General features: G+C 44.2%; 1 protein-coding gene across 1 annotated transcript in view; it reads left to right on the forward strand.

Annotated features, from left to right (window-relative positions):
• Positions 1 to 1716: 1716 nt before the first annotated feature.
• Positions 1717 to 26935, forward strand: part of arhgap23b (Rho GTPase activating protein 23b) — a 221689-nt gene continuing 196470 nt past the window's right edge. Inside the window, 1 exon segment of the mRNA XM_051914342.1 lies at positions 1717 to 2147. Within this exon segment, the coding sequence (XP_051770302.1) occupies positions 2139 to 2147 (9 nt within the window). The 5' untranslated portion in view covers positions 1717 to 2138.

Raw genomic sequence — 26935 nt, forward strand, 5'->3', positions numbered from 1 at the left:
ATCAAGAGCTGAATATGTTCAAAATTACATTAACCTTCATGCATTTGGTAGACACTGTTACACAAAGCAACTTAGACTGAAATTAGGGTATACATTCTATCAGTTCATGTATTCATGAGAACTGAAACCATGACCCTGGCGTTCCTAGCACCATGCACTAGGGCTGTCACGATATTAGATTTTTCACACTACGGTTATTGTGGCCAAAATAATTCACAATATCGATATATCACGATATCTATAGAATCCTTGGGGTAAAAAATGTATCAGTCTAAATCATTTTTACTTTGTTTATTTAGTTTTTCTCTTTCAGGGTTGCTGCACTTTTTTTTTTTAAAGTCAAATTTAAGGCTTTTTAAGACCTGAGGAAATAAAAATTAATACTAGCCTAGTAGCCTATACATTATGGCTGTTACCAATCAAATGAAATCATTATCAACAAAATCCATTTTTGCAATACAGAGGTGACACAGAATGAGAAGTGGCATTAATATATTTACACAGCATTTACAATTTGTCTACATAAATTTAATTCAATATTTAAATATGGATTTTTTTTCTAATTTTAATTTTTAATTAAAATGTACCTTAAATATGAAATTAAACTGCCAGTAGGTGGCAGCAAGTCTTAATGAGTGAGCGAGTCATTCATTCAATCGATTTGTTTGACTGATTCATTCAGGAAGCAAGCGACTGTCTTAATTTTAAATCATTAAACTTATTCGTTACCATAAGCGTCCTATTCATTTTAAATATTGTGGTTATCGCCAATATCGGTATATTGTCACACCCTAAATTAACATGATATCGATATTTCATGCTTTGAATATCACGATTATCGTCAATACTGGTATATTGCGACACCCCTATACTCTACTGAGCTAGATGAATATTAATATGAGAAGCTGATGTCATTGCTTCTTTAGAAAAGTCTAATCAACTAAAGTTTGACTGCTGATTCATCTAATTTTGCTTCAGGATTGGTTTAAGATAAAATGATTGATAGTCTAGGGAGATTGTGTTCTCATTCAGGTGTGAGGGAGTTTATAGCTATTGTTGTGTTTTTCTAAATAGGGTACTGCATTGTCCAGAGAAAAAAGGGAAATACTATTGCAATTTAGAAAAAGTTACAGGAATCTGAGGTGTGGGAAACACCAGGGCCACACCAGGAGCAAGCTTCCTGTTCTTAAGGGTTGGAATTTTCCCACAATACAGTTTGAGGGAAATACTGGAGGATGTCTTGAGAGCATGTGCCTGCTCTATATGTATGTGTGAGTGTGAATTTATGCCAGTTTGCAATAATGGATACATGGTTTAACAAACAAACAAACAAACGAATAAATACAAATGTGTGGACACAAAAAATAAAAACCTAAAACACTACATTCCCCATGGTCCTTAGACAGTCAAAGAACAGGATTGGCTAGTGTCAGCCAAACAAGATGACGACAGGAGACATATGGCTGGATAACACTAGTAGATACACACTGTTGGTTGTCAATGGTGACAAATCTCTCCATGGAGGAGTGGATGTGACAGCTGCTGGAAGAACCAGCACACTCATTACTATCTGAAGTCACATGACCTCTCTCCTTACTATCCTTTTGATCCCCTGCTCACAGCATGTAATTCACTGTGTGTTTGTGTGTGTGTACAGGCAGAGGATAGGTGGAAGGCAGGGGGAGGGGTGGTTAAGGGGAAGGGGGGAAGGAGGGGACACAGAGGAGGGAGAGGCAGGCAGAGAGATGAGCCCAGCTTACACACAGTGAACGCAAGGGTAAACGTAGGAGTGCGCGAAAGAGTGGACATTTACATTCTCTCCCTGAACCGAGTAGGACGGGAGGATCGTGCACCTCTCTTTTTGACAGAGTGAAAAAGTAACAGCAGGAAGGAGGAGAAAGAGGTGATGTGGAGGGGAGATCTGTGCTTTCCTAGACACCAGTGACTACACTGCTACAGCAAAGAAGAGTGAGAGATAGAGACAAGAGAAGAGGAGACTCACAAGGGATCATGTGTTTTACTAGTGAGGCACGGCAGATTGTCTCATGTGCTGGAGTATGTTAAAGATGTCTGAAAAGTATGACTGATGAGCAGTGTCATGTCAAGAACTAGGAGTCTGGAGAGCACTCACTGAAGACATGGCTCAGGTGAGGAGATGGCTGAGGGTGGGTCTCATATACATGTAGATCCCACAACTCTTTTTATTCTCTGTGAGAGAGATGCATGCAAACTTTCTGCTTCAAACAAATATCACAACAGATACAGCATGCTGGGAGTGTGTAACATTAATATTTATAGTCCCCCTTCTCCTGGGCAAACCCTGAAGAAGCTCAGAAGAGCAACAGTGTGAGAGGTGTGTAGGAAGGAAGATAATAAATGTTGAATCTGTATGTGTGTGTTTTTGACAACTGTGCAGTAGTCACTATTGTGCTTTCATAGTTGTTTGAATTCCAGATTGTCTATATATGGATTTTATGGAAAATTGGTTCAGGATTGGGGGTACATAGTTATGAATACTATTCTAGATTTGTACTGCTGTATATTTATGTGCATGTGTTAACAGTAGTCTTAACCATTTGACTAATGAATTTCCATGACTTTCCATTTGTTCATTATTAGTGGATAAGGATTTTCAAAAATCATTTAGGGATTGCTGTCATAAAGAACAATTATTTATTTATTTATTAATTTATTTATTTTTTTAAATATTTGCTTAATGGCATCTTTTGAATAAGTGAATGCTGCTACAAATGTCTCTATTAAATGGATTTAGTTTTTTCAATTTCTGGGGATGAAATTAGGAATTATAGCCATTTAACATTACAGTATAACCCCATCCTTTTTTACTTTTAAAGGTGCAGTAAGCAATTTTTGAAAAACATTTAAAGGTGCAGTAAACAATAGTTGAAAAGTGGACTGGACCAAGCACCAAAACACACTTGTAGCCAATCAGCAGTAAGGGGCGTATACACTTATGATAAGGCAAGAACAGTGAGAGACATGGCAGAGAAAATACAAAAGAGGAAAAGGCAAGGGGAATATAACTTTAAAAACAAGGGTTATGATCAGGCAAGAGATAGGACCCGCATTAATAGCGGAGAAGCTTTCCAGTGCTGGAGAGACCGTAAGGTGCGGGAAGTCCTGAAAACGGATGCCGAGGTTGGTTGGTTACTCTGAACGTCTGAGTAGGATCCCTTTTGGACATCTGTGGACCACCAAAACAGGTTCAATATTTAAATGTCTGACTAGGACCCCTTTTGGACATCTGTGGACATGCAAAACAGGTTCAATATCTAAACGTCTGAGTAGGACCCCTTTTCGATGTCTGTGGATGTGCAAAACTGGTTCAATATCTAAACGGCTGACTAGGACCCTTATTGGACATCCGTGGACGTACAAAACAGGTTCAATCTGAATGTCTGACTAGGATCCCTTTTGGACGTCTGTGGATGTGCAAAACTGGTTCAATGTCTAAACTTCTGACTAGGACCCTTTTTTGGACATCGGTGGACGTACAAAACAGGTTCAATCTGAACGTCTGAGTAGGACCCCTTTTGGACGTCTGTGGACCACCAAAACAGGTTCAATATTTAAACGTCTGACTAGGACCCCTTTTGGACATCTGTGGACGTGCAAAACAGGTTCAATCTGAACGTCTGACTAGGACCCCTTTTGGATGTCTGTGGATGTGCAAAACTGGTTCGATATCTGAACGTCTGACCAGGACCCCTTATGGATGTCTGTGGACGTGCAAAACTGGGTCAATCTGAACATCTGAATAGGAACCCTTGTGGATGTCTGTGGACATGTAATATCCTCTTGGATGTACATATGCAGTTCAATATTTGAACGTCCGACTAGGAGTTTTCTTGGACGTCTACAGGACATGCAAAACAGGTTCAGGAAATCGACATAAGAGCTTTTTTATACAAATGAAAATGACAAGCAGTGTGTCTCCTGAGTCAAAATATGTAAATATCACATGTATTTTTTGTGAGAATTTTTTTTTAGGTGTTTAATTTTTTTTTGTATATATGAATAAATATTCAAAAAAATAATGACAGTACCAAAATACAACCAGGCCAAAATCACCTATCGAAAGTTCTTTTGTGTCACTTTTTAATATAATTTTCCACTAAGACATACAGAAAGCTTTTGATCAATTTAAAGCTTAGTTGCTGTGTTTCGGCGTGTTGTTACAGGAAGAACGCATCCACAACAGGAGCTACATTCACGTTACTTAATTCAAGTTCATGCGTGCATGATTTTGTGCAAATTTAAGTTGTAATATTATGTTTATCTTGTATAAATAAATCTGAGTTATCCTATATAGAATGTGTTCTGTTGAGTTAATTAACCTTCTAGCAAAGCACTTCAGTTTATGGGTGTTCTCTTCAGCTTCAGCGTGAGCAGCTCAAACAGCAATGATGTTATCTAACTATTTGGGAAAAATATCGATATTTGGAAAAAAAAAAAACATCTGTTATTGTTTGTGATCCTTATTTTATTACCTCCAACTGTGTTTTGTCCATTAAAAACATTTCTACAGTAGTGCCCACGAGAATAAGGTGGATATCTTGTACATATTCATCGCCATAAACCGGAGAAAGTGTTACCAAAAAATCTATTACCTAACAAAAATATAAATAAAATAACATAAAATACCTAAATGCAAACAAGTCATTTGACAACATTATTTAGACAATAAAGAAACAAAAATGCATGTGCCCTGGTGGAATAAATACTTGGAAATAAGGAAATGATTTTAATCAAACCATATGCTGATGAAAATAATACGAGAACAATACAAGTGCTAGTTATTAAAAATAATGCATTAATGTTTTTGAAAAAATATGAAACATTTTTAATATTACAGTAATAGTAAACATCTTTAATGACTGTTTGAAATATCATCATTGCTGTTTGAACTGCATACGCTGAAGCTGAAGAGAATGAATACCCATAAAATGTTACTAATATAACCTCGGTTCCCTTAGATACAGAACGAGTACCGCGGCTTTCGTCTTATTAATTAATATTGATTATTAATAAGACATGACACAATGGGGAAAACTCCTTTTTCTCTGATTCTGAAGCCTTTATACAATCATGCAGTGTAAACTGCACGGCCATTGGTTCGTGAAGTTAAAGTAAACGAACCAATGACAGTGCGGAACGCGTGAGCCAAGGGTGAGCGAGCCCGCCCGAGCGGTCTAGGGCTATATAAGCGGCCGTCTCACCATGGCAAATCGATTTAATTCGACTGAAGCTACGGCATGAGTACGCAGTACTTGTTCCGTATCTAAGGGAACCGAGGTTACGTTAGTAACCGAGTACGTTCCCTATGCGATACTACATGAGTACTGCGTCATTTGTCTTATTAATTAATATTGATTATTAATAAGACAAGACGCAATGGGGACAGTACAATCACGTTGTGCTATGCAGGGGGACGACCGAGCATGGGGGCAGAGCATTTGAAGAAGGGCTCGCAACAGATACTCATAAGACAGGATAGCCCAGACAACGGGCACCAAACTAGGGCACCAGAGGGGCCTAGGGTATATATAGAGGGCACAGAACATAGTTACGCCCAGACGTGGTCGGGGTCGTAATGGAAAGCCATAAGCTGAACACAGCAGGGAGGCTCATTCAGAAAGGACCTGCGTCTGAAGCGCAGGGACATCTAGGTTATAAAACCTGACAAATGTGGACGGTGAAGCCCAGCTGGCCGCCGCACAGATGTTAGCAATGGAAACACCACAGGACCACGCCCACGAGGAGGCCATACATCTCGTGGAATGTGCTCTTACACCCAAAGGGCATTGAAGGCCTAAGGAGGAGTAAGCAAGTGCTATAGTGTCGACTATCCATCTGGAAATCCTGGGCTTCGTGACCAGAAGACCTTTTGTGCGGCCACCGAAGCAGACAAAAAGCTGTTCCACCTGACGAAAGGAGGCGGAACAGTCAATGGTTCTGACAGGACAGAACTCCTGTTCAGTTCAACTCCTGTTCATCCTGAGAAGGAGGAAGAGTGGAGAGACCATCTGTGCCCTAAAGGGGGTAGATAGGACTTTCGGGACATATCCATGTCTCGGTTTCAGGACGACTTTGGAGTCGTTAGGCCCGAATTCAAGACACGAGGGGCTCAGAGAGAGCGCCTGTAAATCTCCCACACGCTTAACCGATGTTAAAGCTAGCAGTAGGGCAGTTTTCAGCGACAGGGGCCATCAGTCGGCAGTCTGGATTGGTTCAAAGGGAGGGCCTTTAAGGCCTCTGGAACCACAGAAAGGTCCCAGGTAGGAACCGTGAGGGGACGAGGGGGATTCAACCTCCTGGATCCCTTCAGGAAGCGAACAACAAGGTCGTTTCTCCCCATCGACTGCCCCGCTATAGGAGCGTGAGAGGCTGCTATAGCTGCGACATAGACCTTAAGGGTAGAGGGAGTACGGCCTCTATCCATTAAGTCTTGAAGGAAGGACAATATCTGGGATATGTCACAAGTCAATAGGTCCTCGACCCGGGTTGTACACCAGGCGGCAAAGATGGCCCATTTAAGAGAGTAGAGACGTCTTGTAGACAGAGTCTAGCTTGAGAGATAGTGTTTAAGGCATTCTCTGGGAGGCTTGCAGGCTCCCATTGAGAAACCACACATGAAGGTCAGACAGCTCGGGTCTGGGGTGCCATATTGTCCCTCTCGCTTGAGAGAGGAGGTCCCGTCTCAGAGGGATTGGCCATGGCTCCATGGGCGATAGCCGAGATAGCTCTGAGAACCATGGTTGGGTCCTCTACAAAGGAGCCACCAGCAGGACCTTGTGAGCACCTTCCCTGATTCGTCTGATTACTTGGGGAATCAGCGCGATCAGGGGAAAAGCATAAAGGAGGAGGCTGGGCCACTCATGGGCCAGCGCGTCCCTGGCTTTCGAGAAATATATTGGGCAGTGATGATCATCTTCTGAGGCAAAGAGATTGACCTCTGCCCTCCCGAAGACGTCCCAAATTTTTTGGATTGTGGGGGGGAGTGACCATTCCGCTGAGGGAAGGTTGCTCCAAGACAACATGTCCGCCCCTGTGTTCAGCACGCCCTGTATATGTGCTGCTTTCAACGAGAGCAGGTCGCACTCGGCCCACTCTAGGGTGGTTTTTGCTAGAGTGAAGAGGGGCTTTGAAGAAAGACCGTCCTGGTGATTTATGAAGGACACCACCGTCATGCTGTCTGACCTGACCAAGACGTGGTGTCCCACCAGGAGAGGAAGGAAAGCCTAGAGAGCTCGATATACCGCCATCATTTCCAGACGGTTGATATGTAGCTTGTTTTCCGGGCCGTTCCAAGCACCAAAGGCCAGATGGCTGTCGCACAGAGCTCCCCAACCCATCTTGGAGGCATCTACGAAGAAGACCTTCCTCTTGTCTATCGCCCCGATTGCCACGCCCTGCTCGAACCAGCAAGGGTTCGTCCAAGGGGCCAGGGTTGCGACACACGCCTGGTTCACCTTGAGTGAGCAACGACCATGTAGCCAGGCTAGGGGCGGGACCTGTGGTTTCAGCCAGAACTGCAGAGGGCACATATGAAGCAAGCCCAGCTGCAGAGCCGGAGATGCTGAATTAGACCTAGCATCTTCTGAAACGCTCTGAGTGGCAAAAAAGCCCCGGGTGTAAAGGTTTTCGCGAGCTGGAGATAACGGGAGATAACGAGCTCTTTCGAAAATTGACCCTGAGCCCCAAGCACTCCAAGTGGTTGAGGATGAAGGATCTATGAGATATTAGCTCCGCCTCCAACTGGGCCAGCACGAGCCAGTTGTTGAGGTAGTTCAGAATGCGCACACCCATCTGTCTCAGAGGAGAGAGAGAGAGCTGCATCCATGCACTTCGTAAAAGTGCAGGGAGCCAGAGATAGCCCGAACGGAAGGACCGTGTATTGAAATGCCACCCCTTCGAAGGCGAATCTCAAGAATCACCTGTGATGGGGGGCTATCTGGATGTGAAAATAAGCGTCTTTCAGATCCAGGGTAAAGAACCAGTCTCCCGGGCGTACTTGTTGGAAGATCTGCTTCAAAGTGACCATTCTGAATGAGCGCTTTATCAGGGCCCTGATGTTCAGATGTCTGAGATCGAGGATGGGTCTGAGACTGCCATCCTTTTTGGGAACGAGGAAGTACCTGCTGTAGAAACCTGACTTGCTCAGTGCTGGGGGAACCACTTCTATGGCTCCTTTTGCCAGCATGGTGTTCACCTCGGAATGCAGGATATGCATGTCCTTGCTTTCTACAGAGGTCTGGGCCACGCCGTTAAATAACAGGGCCCGTTGAGTGAATTGGAGTACATAACCTTGTTTTATTATGTTCAGCACCCAAGTTGACGCTCCGGAGATGGCCTGCCAGGCCTCGGCCCGCGTGGCAAGTGGCTGGATAGGTTGTGGCACTAAGTCGCTGTAAGGGACTGTGGTGCACACATGGGGTGGAAGAGGAATTCTGCTCTCTTCCTTTTTTTTTTTTTCTTTTTTTTTTTTTTTGAATATGTTTGTGTTTTGTCTTGTTTATTTTGCTACCACAGCGGTTATACACTTGGGCACTAGGACGGGCCCTTTGCGTGCAATAAACACATTTTCCCAGCACCCGGAATTGAACGGGGCGACTGGGAACACATACGAGGCTGTTTGGGTCAGTGAATGCGGCTTGCGGGGCAGGACCAGCAAGCGAAGCGAAGCGCACAGTGATTCAGCATTTGATAACAAACACCAGAGAAATCTGCTTTCTCAGAATTAATATATTCCTTGAGTCTCACCTGAGACAGGGGAGAGCGTCATGTCATATTCAGCTGAGCGCTGTCAGCATTAAGCTTGTTCTAGCACTCTTGTAGTGAGAGCACACTCCCTCAATGAACGCGGCTTGTGGGGACAGGGCCAGCAAGTGAAGCGCTCAGAGGTTCGGCATTTAATAACAAACACTAGAGAGATACGCTCTTTCAGTGTTAAAATATACCATGAGTTTCATCTGAGTCAGGGGAGAGCGTCATGTCATATTCAGCTGAGCACTGAGCTCGTTTTCCTGCTCTTGTAGTGAGAGCACGTACCCTCAATGCATGCGGCTCGTGGGGGCGTGGCCAGCAAACGACACACTCAGAGATTGGGCAACAAAAAAAATAAAAACAAGAGATTTTACAACAAATGCTGGAGAAATGCTCTTTCAGAGTGAATATATACCATGAGTCTCACCTGAATCAGGGGAGAGCGTCATGTCATATTCAGTTAGGGTGACCACCCGTCCCGCTTTGCGTTGTACCGCACAGCATTTTCACTCCTTGTCCCACACGTCGCATATTGAGAAAATGTCCCGCATTTTCATCAGTCTGTTGGTTTTTAGTTATAATATTAAGAAAACGTGCATGCGTTCTTTTGCCTTTTTAAGAAAGCATTTTATTTATTCTTTTTGCTGCGCAGTTTTTCACCTATATTTAACAGCGCTTCGACAGACGTAACATCCTTACACAAATACAACAGCCGTTTTTAAATCCTATCCAATGGTTGAAAAGAAAGGAGTAAACACGGTCACTAGTAGGTTGTGATGGTTGTCAATCCAAATGTGGAGCAGAGTTGGACTTGGCCAGACCTGTTCAAAAATAGGGCGACCAGACGTGCCCGTATTCTGGGGACAGTCCCGGTTTTTGGTGTTCTGTCCCCGGAAATGTCCCCGTTTTACAGCTCGTTCAAGACAACCCGCATATACACTGCAAAAAGCCCGATGAGCATACAGCAGCCTGTTGGAGAAATTGAGTAGTGATCATGTTCACCAACAGAGGGGGCTGTGAAGCTACACATGGTCACACGCGCACCGCTACTTCATGAGGAATGTAATCTGGATCTGGACCAGAGCAAAGCACCATTATCGTCAAATATCAAAATAAACATCGTTATCGGTTTCAAGGTAGTAACATACTAACTATTCATGTTAAATTAAAGTAATACTGTTTGTATGTTTTATAACAGGGCCTCAACAGGGCGCAAGATTTTGCACAATTTTAAACGTACACAAAAGTTCTGCAGTCACAATGCAGCAATTTCCACACACACATCTTAACAACGTGGTGAAGGTACACTCAGATATGAATAAATAAAAAATAAAATAAAATAATACACGTACTTTGTGCTTAAAATTAGTCTAAAATGTAAAATAATAGTTAAAAGTTAAAACAAGTTGTAATTTCTGTATACAGTACCTAAAAACAGCTTGTGAAAATTAAAATATTAAATTCAATAATGTTAAAAAATGTTTGTTAAATGCTGTTTTATATTTATCTTCTTATATTTATGTTGTTTTATTTTTGTAATGTTATGTGCTTTTGTAAAGTCATACTAATGTTATAATAGGCATATTGTTTTGAACTGCTTTTACAGTGGTTACTATTAATCGTGTAAAAGTTTTTTTGGTGAACTGTATTAAAACCACAGCAAAAATCCTAATAATAAAACTAAATCATAATTATTAATGTAATAATAACCTATAAGGAACCCACAACAACTAAAAAGAAAAACATTCAAAAATGTATTGTCCCTGTTTTTTAATAAATAGATAATAACAAATGAGATTTTGGTGATATTTTGACCACTCAAATAGGAAATGTCCCCGGTTTCCATTTCAGAAATCTGGTCACCTTATTCAAAAATAGTTATCTGCATGATGCCTGCTGCCTTTGGGCTCAGTGATGTTGAATTTAAATGACATGTAATGTTACATTGTTATGGAATGGTGTTTTCTGGAAGGGACTAAAAAATAAAGTATTTTTATCAGCTGAAAGGCAGAATACAAATGTTTTTATCAAGTTAGATAGACATTATAGAGCTTCATGTCATATACAGCTGAGCGCTGTCAATATTGAGCTCGTTGTAGTGCTCTCATTGTGCTCTCACGGCTCGCGGGGGTGTGGCCGGCAAACGACACGCTCAGAGATTGGGCATTTTACAACAAATGCTGGAGAAATACACTTTTTTTAGAGTGAATATTCCAAGAGTCTCACCTGCGTCAGGGGAGAGCGTCATGTCATATTCAGCCGAGCGCTGTCAGCATTGAGCACGCTCTCACGCCTTTTTCAATGAACGCGGCTTGCGGGGGTGTGGCCGGCAAGCGACAGGCTCAGAGATTCAGCATTTTGCAAAAAATGTTGGAAAAAGCACTCTTTAAGGGAGAATATATATCATGAGTCTCGCCTGAGTCAGGGAAGAATGTCATGTCATATTCAGCTGAGCACAGTAGTGAAAACACAGTGAACGCAGCTTCTGCGTGGGACTTCCTCAGACGTCGCACGCACTCACTTTGCCTGTCATCAGCGTGCAGAGAGGCTCTGCACATGCCGTGGCGTGACATTTGCAACAACGTCACAGAAATTTGCTCTTAGAAAACTCTTATATTTATAATGCAACTGCGTTGCAAAAGGATACACCAAAGTGCACTCGCTCGATGCTGCAGGCGGCTCGGGGGCGAATCGCTGACCAGGCTGTTTGGGAGCGGTGTGGGAACAGGGCTGTTTGAGAGCGGCGAGCTGTTCTGGCTGCTGTGAAGTGGCGGGTTGATCAGCGCTGCACAAGAGCGGCGAACTAGCAGAGCGGTGAGAGAGCTGCAGGCTGCTCGTAGGCGGCGGCTGCTAGAGAGTGGCGAGCAGAATAGAGAGCGGCGAGCTGACCAAACTGCTGCAGAGCAGCGAGCTGATCAGCGGCGAATTCCAGCTGCTTGCAGGTGAAGGCGGCTTGATCCCGTAGATCAAGCGAAGAGATGATATCTGCATCGCTGAAGGAGAATGAATCAATTTGCAATGGTGAGACGGCCGCTTATATAGCCCGAGAACCCGCCCCTTTTGGCGGGCTCGAGCATGAAACTCGACAGACATATCAATATTGTCATCCAGTAGACATGTCAGTGACACTTTTAATGGTGTAGAAAAATATATAATAAAAACCTTAAGACAAATACTGGACTTAGATTAACACTGGACTTAGACTTAGACAATTTTGAGCTGCAAAAGATAACTTTGCACTCATTTCAAAGTGACCTATGACATTCTATGACATGACATTCATCTAATTTTAAATGATCTCATAGATGTGGCTGTTGTGGTTTGTGATCATATGGGCACCAGCTGCTGCAGTAAATGTGGTGTAAATTTGACATAGACCTTTTATGTTTAACCATTTTAAATGCCCATTGCACAGTTGCCCTGAAGCCACCGGGGAGGCTATGCCACCGGGCTTGGGCCAGTTGAATCATGTTCAACTGGTTCTAAAATCTCACTCTGCCTCTCTTTCTCTCTGTGTGTATGTGTGTTTGTGTGATGTCACGTTAAGTGTGTGTGTGTGTGTGTGTGTGGGGGGGGGGGGTGTCAGTGACACTTTTAATGGTTTAGAAAAATATATATATAAAAAACGTCTCGGTTACGTATGTAACCCTCGTTCCCTGAAGGAGGGAACGGTGACGTACGTCACTAGTGACCGACGAATTGGGATATCACCAGAGAGCCCTATCAGCTTCGAGTGAACTAAAACAAGCCAATGGAATTGGCGTGCGATATTTGCATAATGCACACCGCCTCCGCCAGGTGGTATAAATAGGAAGCAGATGCAATCACACTCTGTTTTTCGCTGAGGAGACAACTGGTGTCCGCACTACAGCGAGGGCACAGGAACTGTGGCGACGGGATGTACGTCTCCGTTCCCTCCTTCAGGGAACGAGGGTTACATACGTAACCGAGACGTTCCCTTTCAGTCGGTCACGTTCGACGTACGTCAGTAGTGACCGACGAATTGGCATCCCAAATAAAACGCCACAGTTACAGACCCCTTCCAGCACCCAGTGCAAGCTCTAGCCACCCGGCGCACCAGTGGGGCGGAGAAGGGGGCGAGCTTACACTGAGAGAGTCTACTGCTGTTTCGCAAGACCCACTACACGAGACTTAGACAACACTGGGGAAGCGAACCCAGAGGGGACGCTGCGGAGACCACAACCTACCCTGCAGGGGAGGAATTTACGTGGAGAATACACATATGGACTGGCCGTGGGCAGTATGCATTTGGAGTCCCTGGGATGGCTCCAGCCTAGAGATAGGGGGAGACTCATCTGACATGGTGACAGCAGAGCTGGCTCTGCTAAGGGAAAGACACGGGCTCACCGTGGAAGGGTCACAACATATGGCACCCAGCCAAATATCAACGTCGGTGACAGACGTTTGGCCTGGCATCAGACACTCCGCAATGTCCGAGCTGCAAGGGGAGGCGGAGGAACTCGACAGGGTTCGCCAAGCGGGGAACTCTACTGGAGTAAATGGATGCACGTATCCATTTACTCCAGTGGCATTGCAAGGTAACACTAGAATGCACTCTTCGCGCCTACCGGCTGCTGGAAGCGAGTACACGGGAAGATACCGGTTCCACACGAAGGCTATAGAATCTAGCGAACGTGTTGGGTGTCGCCTAGCCCGCAGCTCTACAGATATCTGTCAGCGAGGTGTCGTGCGCCAGCGCCCAGGAAGAAGCCACTCCTCTGGTGGAGTGGGCTCTCAACTCGAGTGGGCAAGGCACGCCTTGGGACTGATAAGGCGATGGTGTCCACTATCCAGTGGGCCATCCTCTGCTTGGAGACAGCCTTTCCCTTCTGCTGGCCTCCGTAACAGACAAAGAGCTGATCTGAGGTCCTAAAGCTTCACGTTCCAGGCGCAGAGCGTGGACGGGACAGAGCAAAGCCAGGGCTAGGTCTGCCTCCTCTGAAGGCAGCGCTTGCAGGTTCACTACCTGATCTCGAAAGGGAGTGGTAGGAACCTTGGGCACATATCCAGGCCGGAGTCTCAGGATAACGTGAGAGTCACCGGGCCCGAATTCCAGGCATGATTCATCGACCGAAAATGCGTGAAGGTCCCCTACCCTCTTCACCGAGGCCAATGCAACCAGGAGGATGGTCTAAGGGACAGTACTTTTAACTCAGCTGACTGCAAAGGCTCGAAGGGATGACCCCGGAGAGATGTAAGTACCAGGGAGAGATCCCAAGAGGGTATAGAGGAAGGGCGAGGCGGATTCAGTCTCCTCGCCCCCCTCAGGAACCTGACGATCAGGTCGTGCTTCCCCAACGACTTACCTTCAACTGCATCATGATGTGCAGCAATGGCCTTGAGGGTGGAGGGAGACAGCCTTCACTCCAAGCCCTCTTGCAGGAAGGAAAGCACAGACCTGACCGAACATGATCGAGGGTCCTCTCGGTGAGAGGAACACCATTCGACGAACAGGTTCCACTTCAACGCATAGAGGTTCCTCGTAGAAGGAGCTCTAGCAGAAGTGATAGTGTCTACAACCGACTGGGGGAGATCACTTAGAACCTACGCGTCCCATCCAGGGACCACAAATGGAGTTTCCATAGGTCGGGACGTGGGTGCCAGAGGGTGCCCAGTTTCTGAGTCAGGAGGTCCTTCCTCAGAGGAATGGGCCAGGGAGGTGCTGTCGCAAGGAGCGCCAGGTCCGAAAACCGGGTCCGAGTGGGCCAATATGGAGCCACTAGCAAGACCTGCTCCTCATCCTCCCTGACTTTGCACAGGAGCTGTGCGAGAAGGCTCACTGGGGGAAACGCATATTAGCGTAGGCCCCGGGGCATCTGTGTCGAGCGTGCCGCCGGTCAGGGAATAGAACCACTGGCAGTGGGCAGTCTCCGGGGAGGCGAACAGATCTATATGTGCCTCGCTGAAGCGCTGCCAAATCAGCTGGATCACCAGGGGATGGAGTCTCCATTCGCCCGGAAGCTGAGGCTGCCTTGAGGGCTTGTCGGGCTGCACGGTTGAGCACGCCTGGGACATGAATGGCACGAAGCGACCTCAGATGCTTCTGACTCCATAACAAGAGATGGCGGGCGAGTTGCGACATGTGGCGGGAGCGTAGACCACCCTGAAGGTTGATGTACGCAACGGCCGCAGTGCTGTCCGAGCGGACCAGTACGTGCTTGTCTGTCAATAGATCCTTGAAGCGGCTCAGTGCAAGATGTACTGCAAGCAACTCGAGGCAATAGATATGACACTGCAGTTGAGGCCCCATCCACAGACCTGACACTGCATGCCCGTTGTACGTGGCCCCCCACCCCGTGGCAGAGGCATCTGTGTGGACCACAGCATGCCTGGACACTTGTTCAAGGGGAACTCCAGCCCGCTGGAATGAAGGGTCCGACCACTGGGTGAGGGTGTGACGGCAGTTCGGTGTCACAGAAACACAGAATGTACCGCGCTGCCACGCCCATCTCAGGACCCGGCCGTGGAGCCAGTGCTGAAGCAGCCTCATATGAAGCAATCTGAGCGGCGTGACTGCGGCTGCGGATGCCATATGCCCCAGGAGCCTCTGAAAAAGTTTCAGTGGGACCGCTGTCCTGCGCTTAAGCGTACTCAGGCAGTTCAACACTGACTGGACGCGCTCCTTGGTGAGGCGCGCTGTCCGGGCGACCGAGTCCAGTTCAATACCGAGATGAGAGATCCTCTGCCTGGGGGCGAGTTTGCTCTTGTCCCGGTTGACCCGAAGACCCAACCGGCTGAGGTGAGCTAACACCATGTCCCTGTGTTTGCACAACTGCTCTCACGAGCTGGCCAGGATGAGGCAGTCGTCGAGGTAGTTGAGAATGCGAACGCCCTGTTCCTTGAGCGGAACAATGGCCGCCTCCGCAACCTTCGTAAAGACGCGGGGCGACAGGGCCAGCCCGAAGGGTAGGACCTTGTACTGATATGCCCGACCCTCGAATGCAAACCGTAGAAAGGGTCTGTGTCAAGGCAGAATCGAGACATGAAAGTACGCGTCCTTCAGGTCGATCGCTGCAAACCAATCCTGGTGACGGATGCATTCGAAAATGTGCCTCTGCGTAAGTATCTTGAACGGCAGCCTGTGAAGGGACCGATTCAGGACACGCAGATCCAGGATTGACCGTAGCCCACCGCCCTTCTTGTGTACAATGAAGTAGGGGCTGGAGATCCCTGACTCCATATTGGCTGGAGGGACTGGCTCGATTGCATCCTTCGCCAGGAGGACAGCAATCCCCGCCCGGAGAACAGGTGCATGTCCAGGGACACACGAGTGTAATGGACACCCCTGAACACCGGGGGACGCCGGGCGAACTGAATCGCATAGCCGAGTCTGATGGTACGAATGAGCCAGCAGGACGGGCTGGGAAGTGCTAGCCAGGCTTCTAGACACCGAGCCAGCGGGACCAAATGCACCACAGATGTACCGGGCGTGGGGCAGCGAGGTAGAGTGCTGGGACCCGACTCGGACGGCATAGCGGCCCGAAGTGGGGTCAGACTCTGCAAGGTGGCAGTGTGTATGGGAGACGGCACATGGAAGGCGGCCTCGACCAACACACTGGGACCTGCTGGCGAAGTGAGAGGGGGCTGAGCACATCACAACCGTGGGACGCTCATCCTCATTTTCATGTCCAGAGCCCAACAACCCTCTCTCCAATGTAGCAGTCGACATCTGATCCTCTGCTGGAGCCCTGACTAAGACGCTAGGTCCCTCATGAGAAGGACCAGCAATCCACCCAGAAGCTACCAGCCATGTGGGACAGTGAACGTGGCCGTCTAACTGGCCGACACACGGCGCGCTGAGTGCCGACGTGGCCATGTTGTTACTAAACATAAACGACCCACGAACACAGTCACAACATGTTTGCGATGCACTAGAGGAGTGGGGGGCCCACGGAGATTGGCTCGGTGGGTATTGCCCCACTGTGATCCTCTGGTCACCCTGGCTTATTCACCAAAGTAGTACTTTTCTGATTCAGAAAAAGAAACTAGATCTGGGAATAGGTGAGGGGACTCCACCTCATTTGAGGCACTCGAGTCTCGACCATGCATCTAGAGCGCCGAACAACGTTGCCTTTCTCGCTCAAGCCCTTACGAGAAAGGCAAGACGAACAACGCACCGATGTGGGCATGCTCTCACAAAAGAATATAAACCACCCACAAACACAGTCTCAGCACGCTAAGCAGACATGAGAGAAAGTGATTGTGGCCGTCAGTGAGGATAGGAAACGACCGCCTCCAGAAACGCACAGACAGAATAACGTCTTGAAAAAGACGCAGTGTCTGTCTGTGAAGCTCTTTTAGAAGCTCTTGTTCTTTATGCCGAAGCACACAGGGAACAGCCGCGATGTGACTGCAGGTACACTTTTCACTCCCTGAGTCACAGACACAGAGGAACCGGCCCAAATCACAAACCAAACGGGGCAAATAATGCTGTGAAAACAGCAGTTGAGAGCTGTATAAACAGCTCGAGAAGCTCACTCTGGGAAGCTCGTGGCCTCGCTGTACGGTGCCATAATGCCAGCACTGTAGAACAAAAGCTCTTCAAAGGCTTGAGAAGTCACTCTCAGTCTAATAGCAGGAACACACAGGTTGGCTCCGAAGCGAAAGACAGAGTGCGATTGCATCTGCTTCCTATTTATACCACCTGGCGGAGGCGGTGCGCATTATGGAAATATCGCACGCCAATTCCATTGGCTTGTTTTAGTTCACTCGAAGCTGATAGGGCTCTCTGGCGATATCCCAATTCGTCGGTCACTACTGACGTACGTCAAACGTGACCGACTGAAAGGGAACTTAAGATAAACACTGGACTTAGATTTACACTGGATTTAGACTTACAAAATTTTGAACTGCAAAAGATAACTTTGCACTAATTTCAAAGTGACCTATGACATCCTATGACATGATATTAATCTAAATTTAAATGATCTCATGGATGTGGCTGCTGCAGTAAATGTGGTGTGAATTTGACATAGTCCTTTCATGTTTAACCATTTTAAATACCCATTGCCCGCCGTGCACATGTGCCCTGAAGACCAGGGTGGCGGTGCCACCAGGCTTGGGCCCGTCATTGCTGCTTGCAGCTATATTTACTGGATTTGTTCCCCAAGCCCTTAAGTTTGCTGCCGTCACACCAGTCCTCAAAAAGCCTGGGTGTGATAATTCTGACCTATCAAACTACAGGCCCATATCTAATCTTTCTTTTTTGGTGAAAGTCCTGGAACGTGTTGTCGTGTACAACTTCATTCTCACTTGTCTCTGAACAAGCTCTTAGAACATTTTCAATCTGGGTTTCGATCAGGATATGGTACTGAAACTGCCTTGGTCCGAGTTATGAACGATCTTCATGTCTCCGCTGACTCTGGTGCCTTTACTATCCTGGTGCTGTTATTTTGATACGGTGTGTCACTCTATATTGATTGAGAGACTGGAGACTTGGCTCGGTATTTCTGGTTCAGTGCTAGAGTGGTTCAAATCTCACCTTACTGATCGTACCCAGTTTAATGTTTTAGTTAACAACAAATCTAACATCTAACAGGTCTGTCATGGTGTTCTGCAGGGGTCTGTCCTTGGCACTATACTTTTTAGCATCTACATGTATCCTCTAGGGCAGATTATTAGAAAGCATGGTTTGGGGTTCCACTTTTATGCAGATGATACCCAAATCTATATTAGTACGAAAAATAATATTACAGATATCTCTGCAACACTTTCTGACTGTTTGCAGGAGATTAAATTATGGATGTACCACAATTTTCTTAAATTGAATGGTACTAAGTCAGAGGTCCTTTTAGTTGGCACCCCTGCAGCTGTCTGTAATGGTAGAAATTTCAGTTTGCACCTTGATAATAGTGTAATATCTCCATCCTCTCAAGTTCGTAATCTTGGTGTTCTTTTTGATCCTTATTTGACACTGGACGCACATATCAAGAGCATTTCAAAATCTGCATTTTTTCATCTCAGGAATATTGCCAGGATTAGGCCTTTTCATTCACTACCCGATGCAGAAAGGCTTGTCCATGCATTTGTGACCTCTACGGTTGATTATTGTAATGCCCTTTATATTGGCCTACCTGCAAAGTCTATTAAGCATCTGCAATACATCCAGAACTCTGCTGCACGTGTCCTTACACATACTCGTTCTCGCCAGCACATCTCTGGTATACTTAGGAACCTGCATTGGCTTCCAGTCCATGCCCGTATTGATTTTAAAACTCTCATTTTAACATACAAAGCTGTACATGGAACTGCACTGTCATACATTTGTGACTTAATTACGCCATATATGCCTTCTTGATCTCTCCGCTCTGCTGACACTTCTCTCCTTAAACAGCCTTCTTGCAGATTAAAAACTATGGGTGAAAGAGCCTTCCCTGTTGCAGCCCCTAGGTTGTGGAATGCACTTCCTTTAACTGTTAGGAATGCCCCCACATTAGGTAGTTTTAAGAAACATTTGAAAACTCATCTTTTTAAGATAGTGTTTATGTCTTAACTTATGTTTTTATGGATGTATTTTGTATTCGACTTGTTGTAGCGCTTTGGGTTCCAGAAAAGCGCATTACAAATAAAATGTATTATTATTATTATTATTATTATTATTATTATTGTTTACTGCTACAAACTGATAACGGTTAGATATGTATGATTTGAACCATGCCAGTGCAATTCCACTAATGCCAACATAATTTTCAAGTCTATTCTTTTGAATGTTGTGATCGATAGTGTCAAATGCAGCACTAAGGTCCAGTAACACTAATAGAGAGATACAACCACGATCTGATGATAAGAGCAAATCATTTTTAACTCCAATGAGAGCAGTCTCAGTACTATGGTACGGTCTAAATCCTGACTGGAAATCCTCGCAGATACCATTTCTTTCTAAAAAGGAACTGTTGTGGATGAACCTTACAGTTTGAGGCAATGAGGTGACCAGGACAAGCAGGAATCCGTTCAATAAAAAATATATACAAAAAGTTGAAAAATCCCACGGTGCAGAAAAAAATAGTTCTACAAACAAAATAAATCAAAGAAATAAATAAAACTATACAAGACAGGAAACACATTCGTGCCAACAGTCTATTATTGCAGTAAACAGACTAAAGTGGTACTCCGACCACGCTCACGCCACTCTCACCTCACTTCACCTGACCACTGAATGTTACGGTGGCCATCTTAACGTTATGGCACATGCTATAGGTAAGTCTAACATAACATTTAGTCACGCATTTTTACACAAGCCACAGATAAACTCAATAAATACAGTTCTCCTAGAAACAAAACAAAGACATCAAAAGCAACCAGATATACATTTGTTCACAGATGTAATATGGAATCATCCAGTGACGTCAGCAGAACCATACCAATGCCGGTTCAAGTGGCAAGAAAAATATATATGTATAAACCAAGGTTTGAACCAATGATGCTTCTGACTGGTAAGTATATCTGTGGTACTTATATCAATAAATGTCTTAACCTGTATTACTGCGTCTTGTAGTTATTTATAAACTCAGGAATGACCAACTTGTGAAACATTAACAGTTAGAATATAGTTAGAATATACAACCAAACATGTACTTTTACACTAGACATAATACACACAATAACCCTACATACAGTATATTGCACCCAACCCTTTTATGTCTTTCCAGAATCACAAAAATCAATGTAAATATATGCTATGTGTGTGCACATGTGAAATGAGGGAACGTGCCCCATAGTCTGTATATGGTCACAGAGTATCTTCGTGACAGAAACATAGTTGTGATGATACTGCCTTTTCTAGTATTTTTGACAGAAAAGGTAGATTTGAGATCAGCCTGTAATTGACTAATTTTCTAGGATCAAGTTGTGGTTTTTTAATAAGAGGTTTAAAGGGGTCATATAATGAAAATCTGACTTTTCCCATGTTTAAGTGCTATAATCGGGTCTCTGGTGCATCCACCAGCACAGAAAATGTGAAAAAGGAAAAGCCAGTAACTTTGTTTTGGTAAGCCTTTCTCTGCAAGCATGAGACGAATCTAGCCGTTCTTATTTTGCTCCCCTTGTGACATAGGAAGGGGATCTTATTACAATATTACCGCCCCCTGAATCTGTATGTTTCCACCCACGGCGCCACCATTGTTTTCACAAGCGACGAGTAACACTGGTGTTGGAGTGCAGCAGCAACAGCTGTCCCGCAGTTTAGCTACAACCCTGATCAAACACACTTGAATGTCTTCAGGATTACTAAAGCTACATGAAGGAAGGTGAGTTCTGTCAGAGCAAAACTCTGCAGGACAGCAGCACTCAAGAACAACCGTCCCTGAGCTTGTGATATGTCTCAGCTATGTAAACATTATCACTGATCTGTTAATGGCTATAATAGCAAACATATGAGTCTCCAAAAACTCCCTGGCATCTGAGCCACTAAGGACACAGTGGTGCAATTTTATTTATGAAGGGAATGTGGCTAGATAAATTCATATAGCAGTATGTGTAAGTTATTAACACTAGAATGCTTCACACGATTGTCAGTAAAACACAGGATTTGCACAGAAATTGATTCTCAAAGATGGATCGATACCAACTGATCCAATTTCATATATATTTATTTTGTGATGTTTGCAAATTGTCTTCCTGAATGTGTTTAGTTAGCACGTTGCTAATGTACTGTTGTGGCTAAAGTTACCATTGTTTCTTACTGTATTCACGGAGACCATAGCCATTCCGTTATTTTCATTTTTAACCCAAAAACGCATCTCCATTCTTATTGAGTCTCTCCAACAGTGTGTAGCTTTAGCAACATTAGTCATGGATCACGCTAACAAAATCATTCAAAATCGAATTTTAGCAACCATTCACAAAATACATGCCATACCTATGTTATATGCTGCATCAAGAATAGTTTATAATCCATTTTGCGAGTTATATTTGCTGTTAGCTTCTGTATTATGTATGCCTCAATGTATTGGAATGACGTGAGCTTGGGGGCAGGGAGCACAAGCTCATTTGCATTTAAACCAACCCATCCACAAAAACGACTTGATTTTGCTCACACCCAAATCGGGTAAATTTGACAAGCTATAATAAATGATCTGTGGGGTAGCTGGAGACACTTTCTTCAGCTCATACTCATTGGTCCCGTTCATTGACAGTATAAAGCTTGGATGCGTCAGGATATTTATTAATATTTCTCTGATTATGGTCATCAGAAAAAAGAAAGTCATATACACCTAGGATGGCTTGAGGGTATACTCTCTTATTGAGAGCAAAGCTTGGCCTAATTTTTTATTTGAAAGTGAACTAATCCTTTAAGAAGAGGATCTATGATCTCTCGAAGCATCTCTTTCAATAGCATCTAACATACATGTTGTTGATTTTGATGATTTAACAAGTTTCGACAATTCTTCCTCTCCTATAGCAACGAATGAATGGAATTTTTTGCTCAGGGACACTACAATTCACTATCTGATGCGATACTGTAGTAGACGGTTGAATGGTTAGAATTATCTCTCTAATATTATCAATCTTGCAAGTAAAGAAGTTCATAAAGTCATTACTGCTGTGCTGTTTGGAAACATCAGAAGTTGAAGCTTTATTTCTCGTTAATTTAGCCACTGTATCAAATAAATACCTAGGGTTGTGTTTGTTTTCTTCTAAGAGAGTTGAAAAATAAGCAGATATAGCAGTTTTTAAGGTCTTTCTGTATGCAAAAATGCTTTCTTTCCACAAAATGTGAAAAATCTCTAGTTTTGTTTTCTTCCAGCTGCGCTCCATTTTTCTGGCTGCTCTCTTAGGGTGTACTCACACTAGGCACAGTTGCCTTGAACCGAGCCCGAGCGCGATTGTCCCCCCTCCCCCGCTGGCCGGCACTCACACTGCACTTAACGTTCCAGGCTGGAGCATGCTTACGTCATATACGATGCAACTTTTTGAATGGAAGAAAACAGGAAGAAATGCACTTTCGCTAAAATACTGTCTGTAGATTTATTATTTATGCCGTGCAGCAATTTTCACTTGCACGTATCAGAAGATTATTATGAAGGCAGCTGACGTTAATGGAGGAATTTGCAGCTTTACTCACAAACTATAATTCCTGTTCATCAATAAGGTGAGAAGTAGACCCTTTATAAACCCAAATACACTCTAATTAATTACATGAATTGATAAGTGTACTATCAAAGTAGTAATAAAGATGTTTGCCGTCACAATGATGACAGTAGTACACACAAAAGTAGTAGCTGTTCTGTGCTCCAGCACTTTTACCGCTCACACTGCATGTGAACCGCTCTCGAGCCCAACCGAACCGTGCTCTGGCCCACCTCTTCCAAGCGGGCCAGGGACGGCTAAATGAACCACGCCAGGGCACAGAACGGAGCGATCACACTAGTCAATCGAACCAGGCTTTGGGGGTCAAACACACTTGGGCACGGTTCAGAGCACCTAGTGTGAGTACACCCTTAAAGGCCAGAGTGTGCTTGTTGTACCACGGCGTTGGACTATTTCCTTACGCGCAAAGGAGTGTAGTGATTTTGGATTAGCCTCACATGATGCCACCACAAATGTAGTTATTTATGGTCTTAAATATTAATATTAATATATTGTATCAATATTAATATTGAGTCAGATGATTCCTTCCAATATTTCGGGGCACTAGTCAGGAATCTCACCTTGACAATAAAGAACAATCATGAAAGATTGTTGACTCAATTAGAATTTTATAAATTGGAGGAAGTTTATCATCTGACCAATCTGAAGGATTTAGTGAGATTCGGGTGAGCTTGTAGAGCCTCTGATTATCAACACAAGAAAGACACAGTTTGCAATAAAATGAATTTATTAACAAAAAGATATACAAGAGTAAAATATCACACTCACTAAATACTACGAAGGAAAATGACTAAACTACTAAGAAAATTGAATCAATAATCAAACAGAAACTACAAACTACAACACAAATGGATGTTAACAAAACTGAATGCCAAGCAGATGAGCAACGGATTGGACGAAGCAATGAATGGGTAATTAGCAGTCTGTGAGGGAGTCAATTGTGGTCTTTCTGGATGCTGGTATTAAAAATAGTAAATAAGCATTTAGTATGAATACAGATAACATGTCTAATGTATCTATCTGTGTACGCTGACCCTAGATAAACAGTCTCTACACAAATAGCAGTCTCATTTAGCAACAACCTAATGCCAAGGCCTTTGGGAAAAGGTTTGGTTAGCTTATATTTACGTTTCACTTGGTCGGGTGATCAGTCCAGGAATGGGAAACTTTGTCCACTGGTATCCTTCCGTGTGCGGTGGGAGACTGGATTGCTTTCCAACAGCTGCAGAGCACTGAGTGCTGGAGGTCTTTGTGTAATCCAGAGAACTGTAGGTCAGATGGTTGTCGGTACGTAGGATCTTCTGTAGGTTGGAGGTACTTGAGTTATGCAGGTCGGGAGTCAAAGTCCTCTGCAGAAGCACTTGGGCTGCTTGAAGATCCGTGCAGTGAAAGGTTTACTCGCAAGAGTCTCACCTTGGTCGTGCTGTTGTTCTTTCCTCGTCAGGTCAGAAACTCAGAATGAGGGTTTGTTCAATTGGGGAAGCTTTTTTTCCTTCCTGTTGGGGAGGAGATTACAAATCCCCACCTTTCCTGATGTGGTGATGTGATTGGGTCACAGCATTCCAGATGTCCGTCCCTTAATACACCCACCTTTCATCCTGTGAAACTTGTTGTATTGTCCCAAAATACACAGTTAAATAAAACAATGTCTTTAGGACCTTGAAAATGCTTTATTTCTTTTTCAAATCTTTCTCAAAGTCCTTGAAGCAGTGTTCTGAACTCGTAGAGTCCAAACTTGATGTGAATTGGTTGAGGTATCACACTTCTGTCTCAATGGGTGCAGTTGCATTGGCTTTTATTCCAGGTGTGGTTTTCACTGTGTGTGCACAGTTTCCTGGATGAGTAAAAGGATGTATAGGACATGTTCCTTACAGTATTCCTGTCCATTTTTGGTGATTTCAAGCCAATATGTTTAGAAAATGTCTTTCTTTCTGAGCATTTCTTTGTTCTTGCTGTGCTCTAGCCAGAACCAGTTTGGCAGCCCTAGGAATCCATGGTCATTCACACCTTGAACTCAGGCATGGAGGGCTGAGGTGAACAAAGGCAACTCGTGATGAGATTAGCCTTTGATCAATGGACCGTTGATGTCATCTTTCCTGTCCTCCACCTTTGGCAATTCTGATTACAATAGTCATTTAGCTGAGGGCGTTGAGGGAGAATGTCTGTTGTGAAGCTCTGGTGCCATCACGTCTGTTGTTCACTACAGGAGCAACTGTGTCCAATGTGCTGGAAAAGAGAGAGTCAATAGTTTCTGTTGCAACATCATGTTCTTCTAAGCTATCTGATATGCTAAGGAGATGAAACTGATCAGGAAGATTATTTATAAAGCAATCTTTAGTGGTAGAAGTGATAGTTCTACCATATTTGTAACTGGGAGGTGGTTTTGCAGCCTTGGCTAAATGTAGTATACACGAGACTAGATAATAATCTAAGATGTTATAGCTCTGCTGCAGAATTTTAATGGCATCAATATCAATTTCATGTGACAATATTAAAAGTATGATTACGACAATGAGTGGGTCCTGACACGTGTTGTGTAACTCCAACAGGGTTTAGAATGTCTGTAAATGCCAATCACAATGCGTCTTTTTCATTATCTACATAGATATTAAAATCAGCAATAATTAGGATTTTATCTGCAGCCAGTACTAACTCCGATAGAAAATAAGCAAATTCTTTGATAAAGTGTGTATGGTGCCCTGGTGGCCTGTATACAGTAGCCAGCACAAATGTCAAATGGGATTTATCACATACACTACATAACTTTACATAAAGCACCATCACATTATATTTGAAAGACTTCTGAGTAATACTGAAGATATTTCTATAAGTTACAGCAACACCTCCCCCTTTTGCCTTTCAGATGAGGCTTGTGTTTATAACAGTAATCTTTGAGTGGTGGACTCATTTAAAGTAATGTAATCATATCATTTAAAATAAGTGCTTTTGAAGAAAGGGATCTAATATTCAGCAACCCAAGCTTTATCATTGGTTTATCTGTATTATATCTGTTTTTTATTTGTTGAACATCAATTAAATTTTTACCCTTAAATGGAATTTTTGGGATTTTTTATTTTATTTTATTTACTAAATCGGGGAACAGACACGGTCTGTATGTGATATCTAGGTGAAAGTGTCTCTATGTGTTGGGATATATCTGACTTCTGTGACGTGAGACAGCCAGCAGATAGTCGGTTTAGCCAGTCTGTCTGTTTCCTGACCTGGGCCCCAGTTTGTCATGTTTCAGCACTAACACTATGTGCCATATTACTAGAGAGAAGAGATGGATACCATCTCTTTTCAACAGGTCCTGACCTGTTGAAAAGAGATGGTATCCATCTCTTCTGCCCCAAAAACTTTTCCAATTGTCTATGAACCCTATATTATTCTGTGGACACCACTTAGACAGCCAGCCATTGAGTGATGACAGTCTGCTCAGTATTTCGTCACTCCGGCAAACAGGGAGGGGGCCAAAGCAAATTACAGTGTCTGACATCGTACTTGCGAGTTCACACACCTCTTTAATATTAATTTTAGTGATCTCCGACTGGCAAAGTCAGACATCATTAGTGCCAATGTGAATAATGACAGGCAGTGCAAGTAACAATAACAGGGGAAGATGACATGACTCACCATGTTTGTTGACTGATTCCGGCTTACCACAGTTGTTTGATGGGCTCGTAGAAAAGGAGCGCATGAGAGAAAAAGATGGTAGGCATGGATGACAAGTTAACAGGCTAACGAAATGCTGACATTTTGTGATAGCGATTTAGATTAAAAGATTAAAAGCTAGCGATGCCAGATTAATATGATAGGCAATATTAGACAATATAAAAGTTTCAGTGGGGCTGCTGTCCTGCGCGTGAGCGAACTCAGGCAGTTCAAAACTCCGAAGAACCAGCGGCGGGACACTATGACACACAAATTCCCTCCGGCCCTCCTCCGGGGGAGGGAGAGATGCGGGCATCATCTCCCGGAGAGCTGACATCCTCTCCTCCAGGTCGCCCGTCTCAGGACTGCTTCCTTGTTCTTTTGCCAC

This window comes from Ctenopharyngodon idella, chromosome 12 (assembly GCF_019924925.1).
Source record: "Ctenopharyngodon idella isolate HZGC_01 chromosome 12, HZGC01, whole genome shotgun sequence".
Lineage (NCBI taxonomy): Eukaryota > Metazoa > Chordata > Actinopteri > Cypriniformes > Xenocyprididae > Ctenopharyngodon > Ctenopharyngodon idella.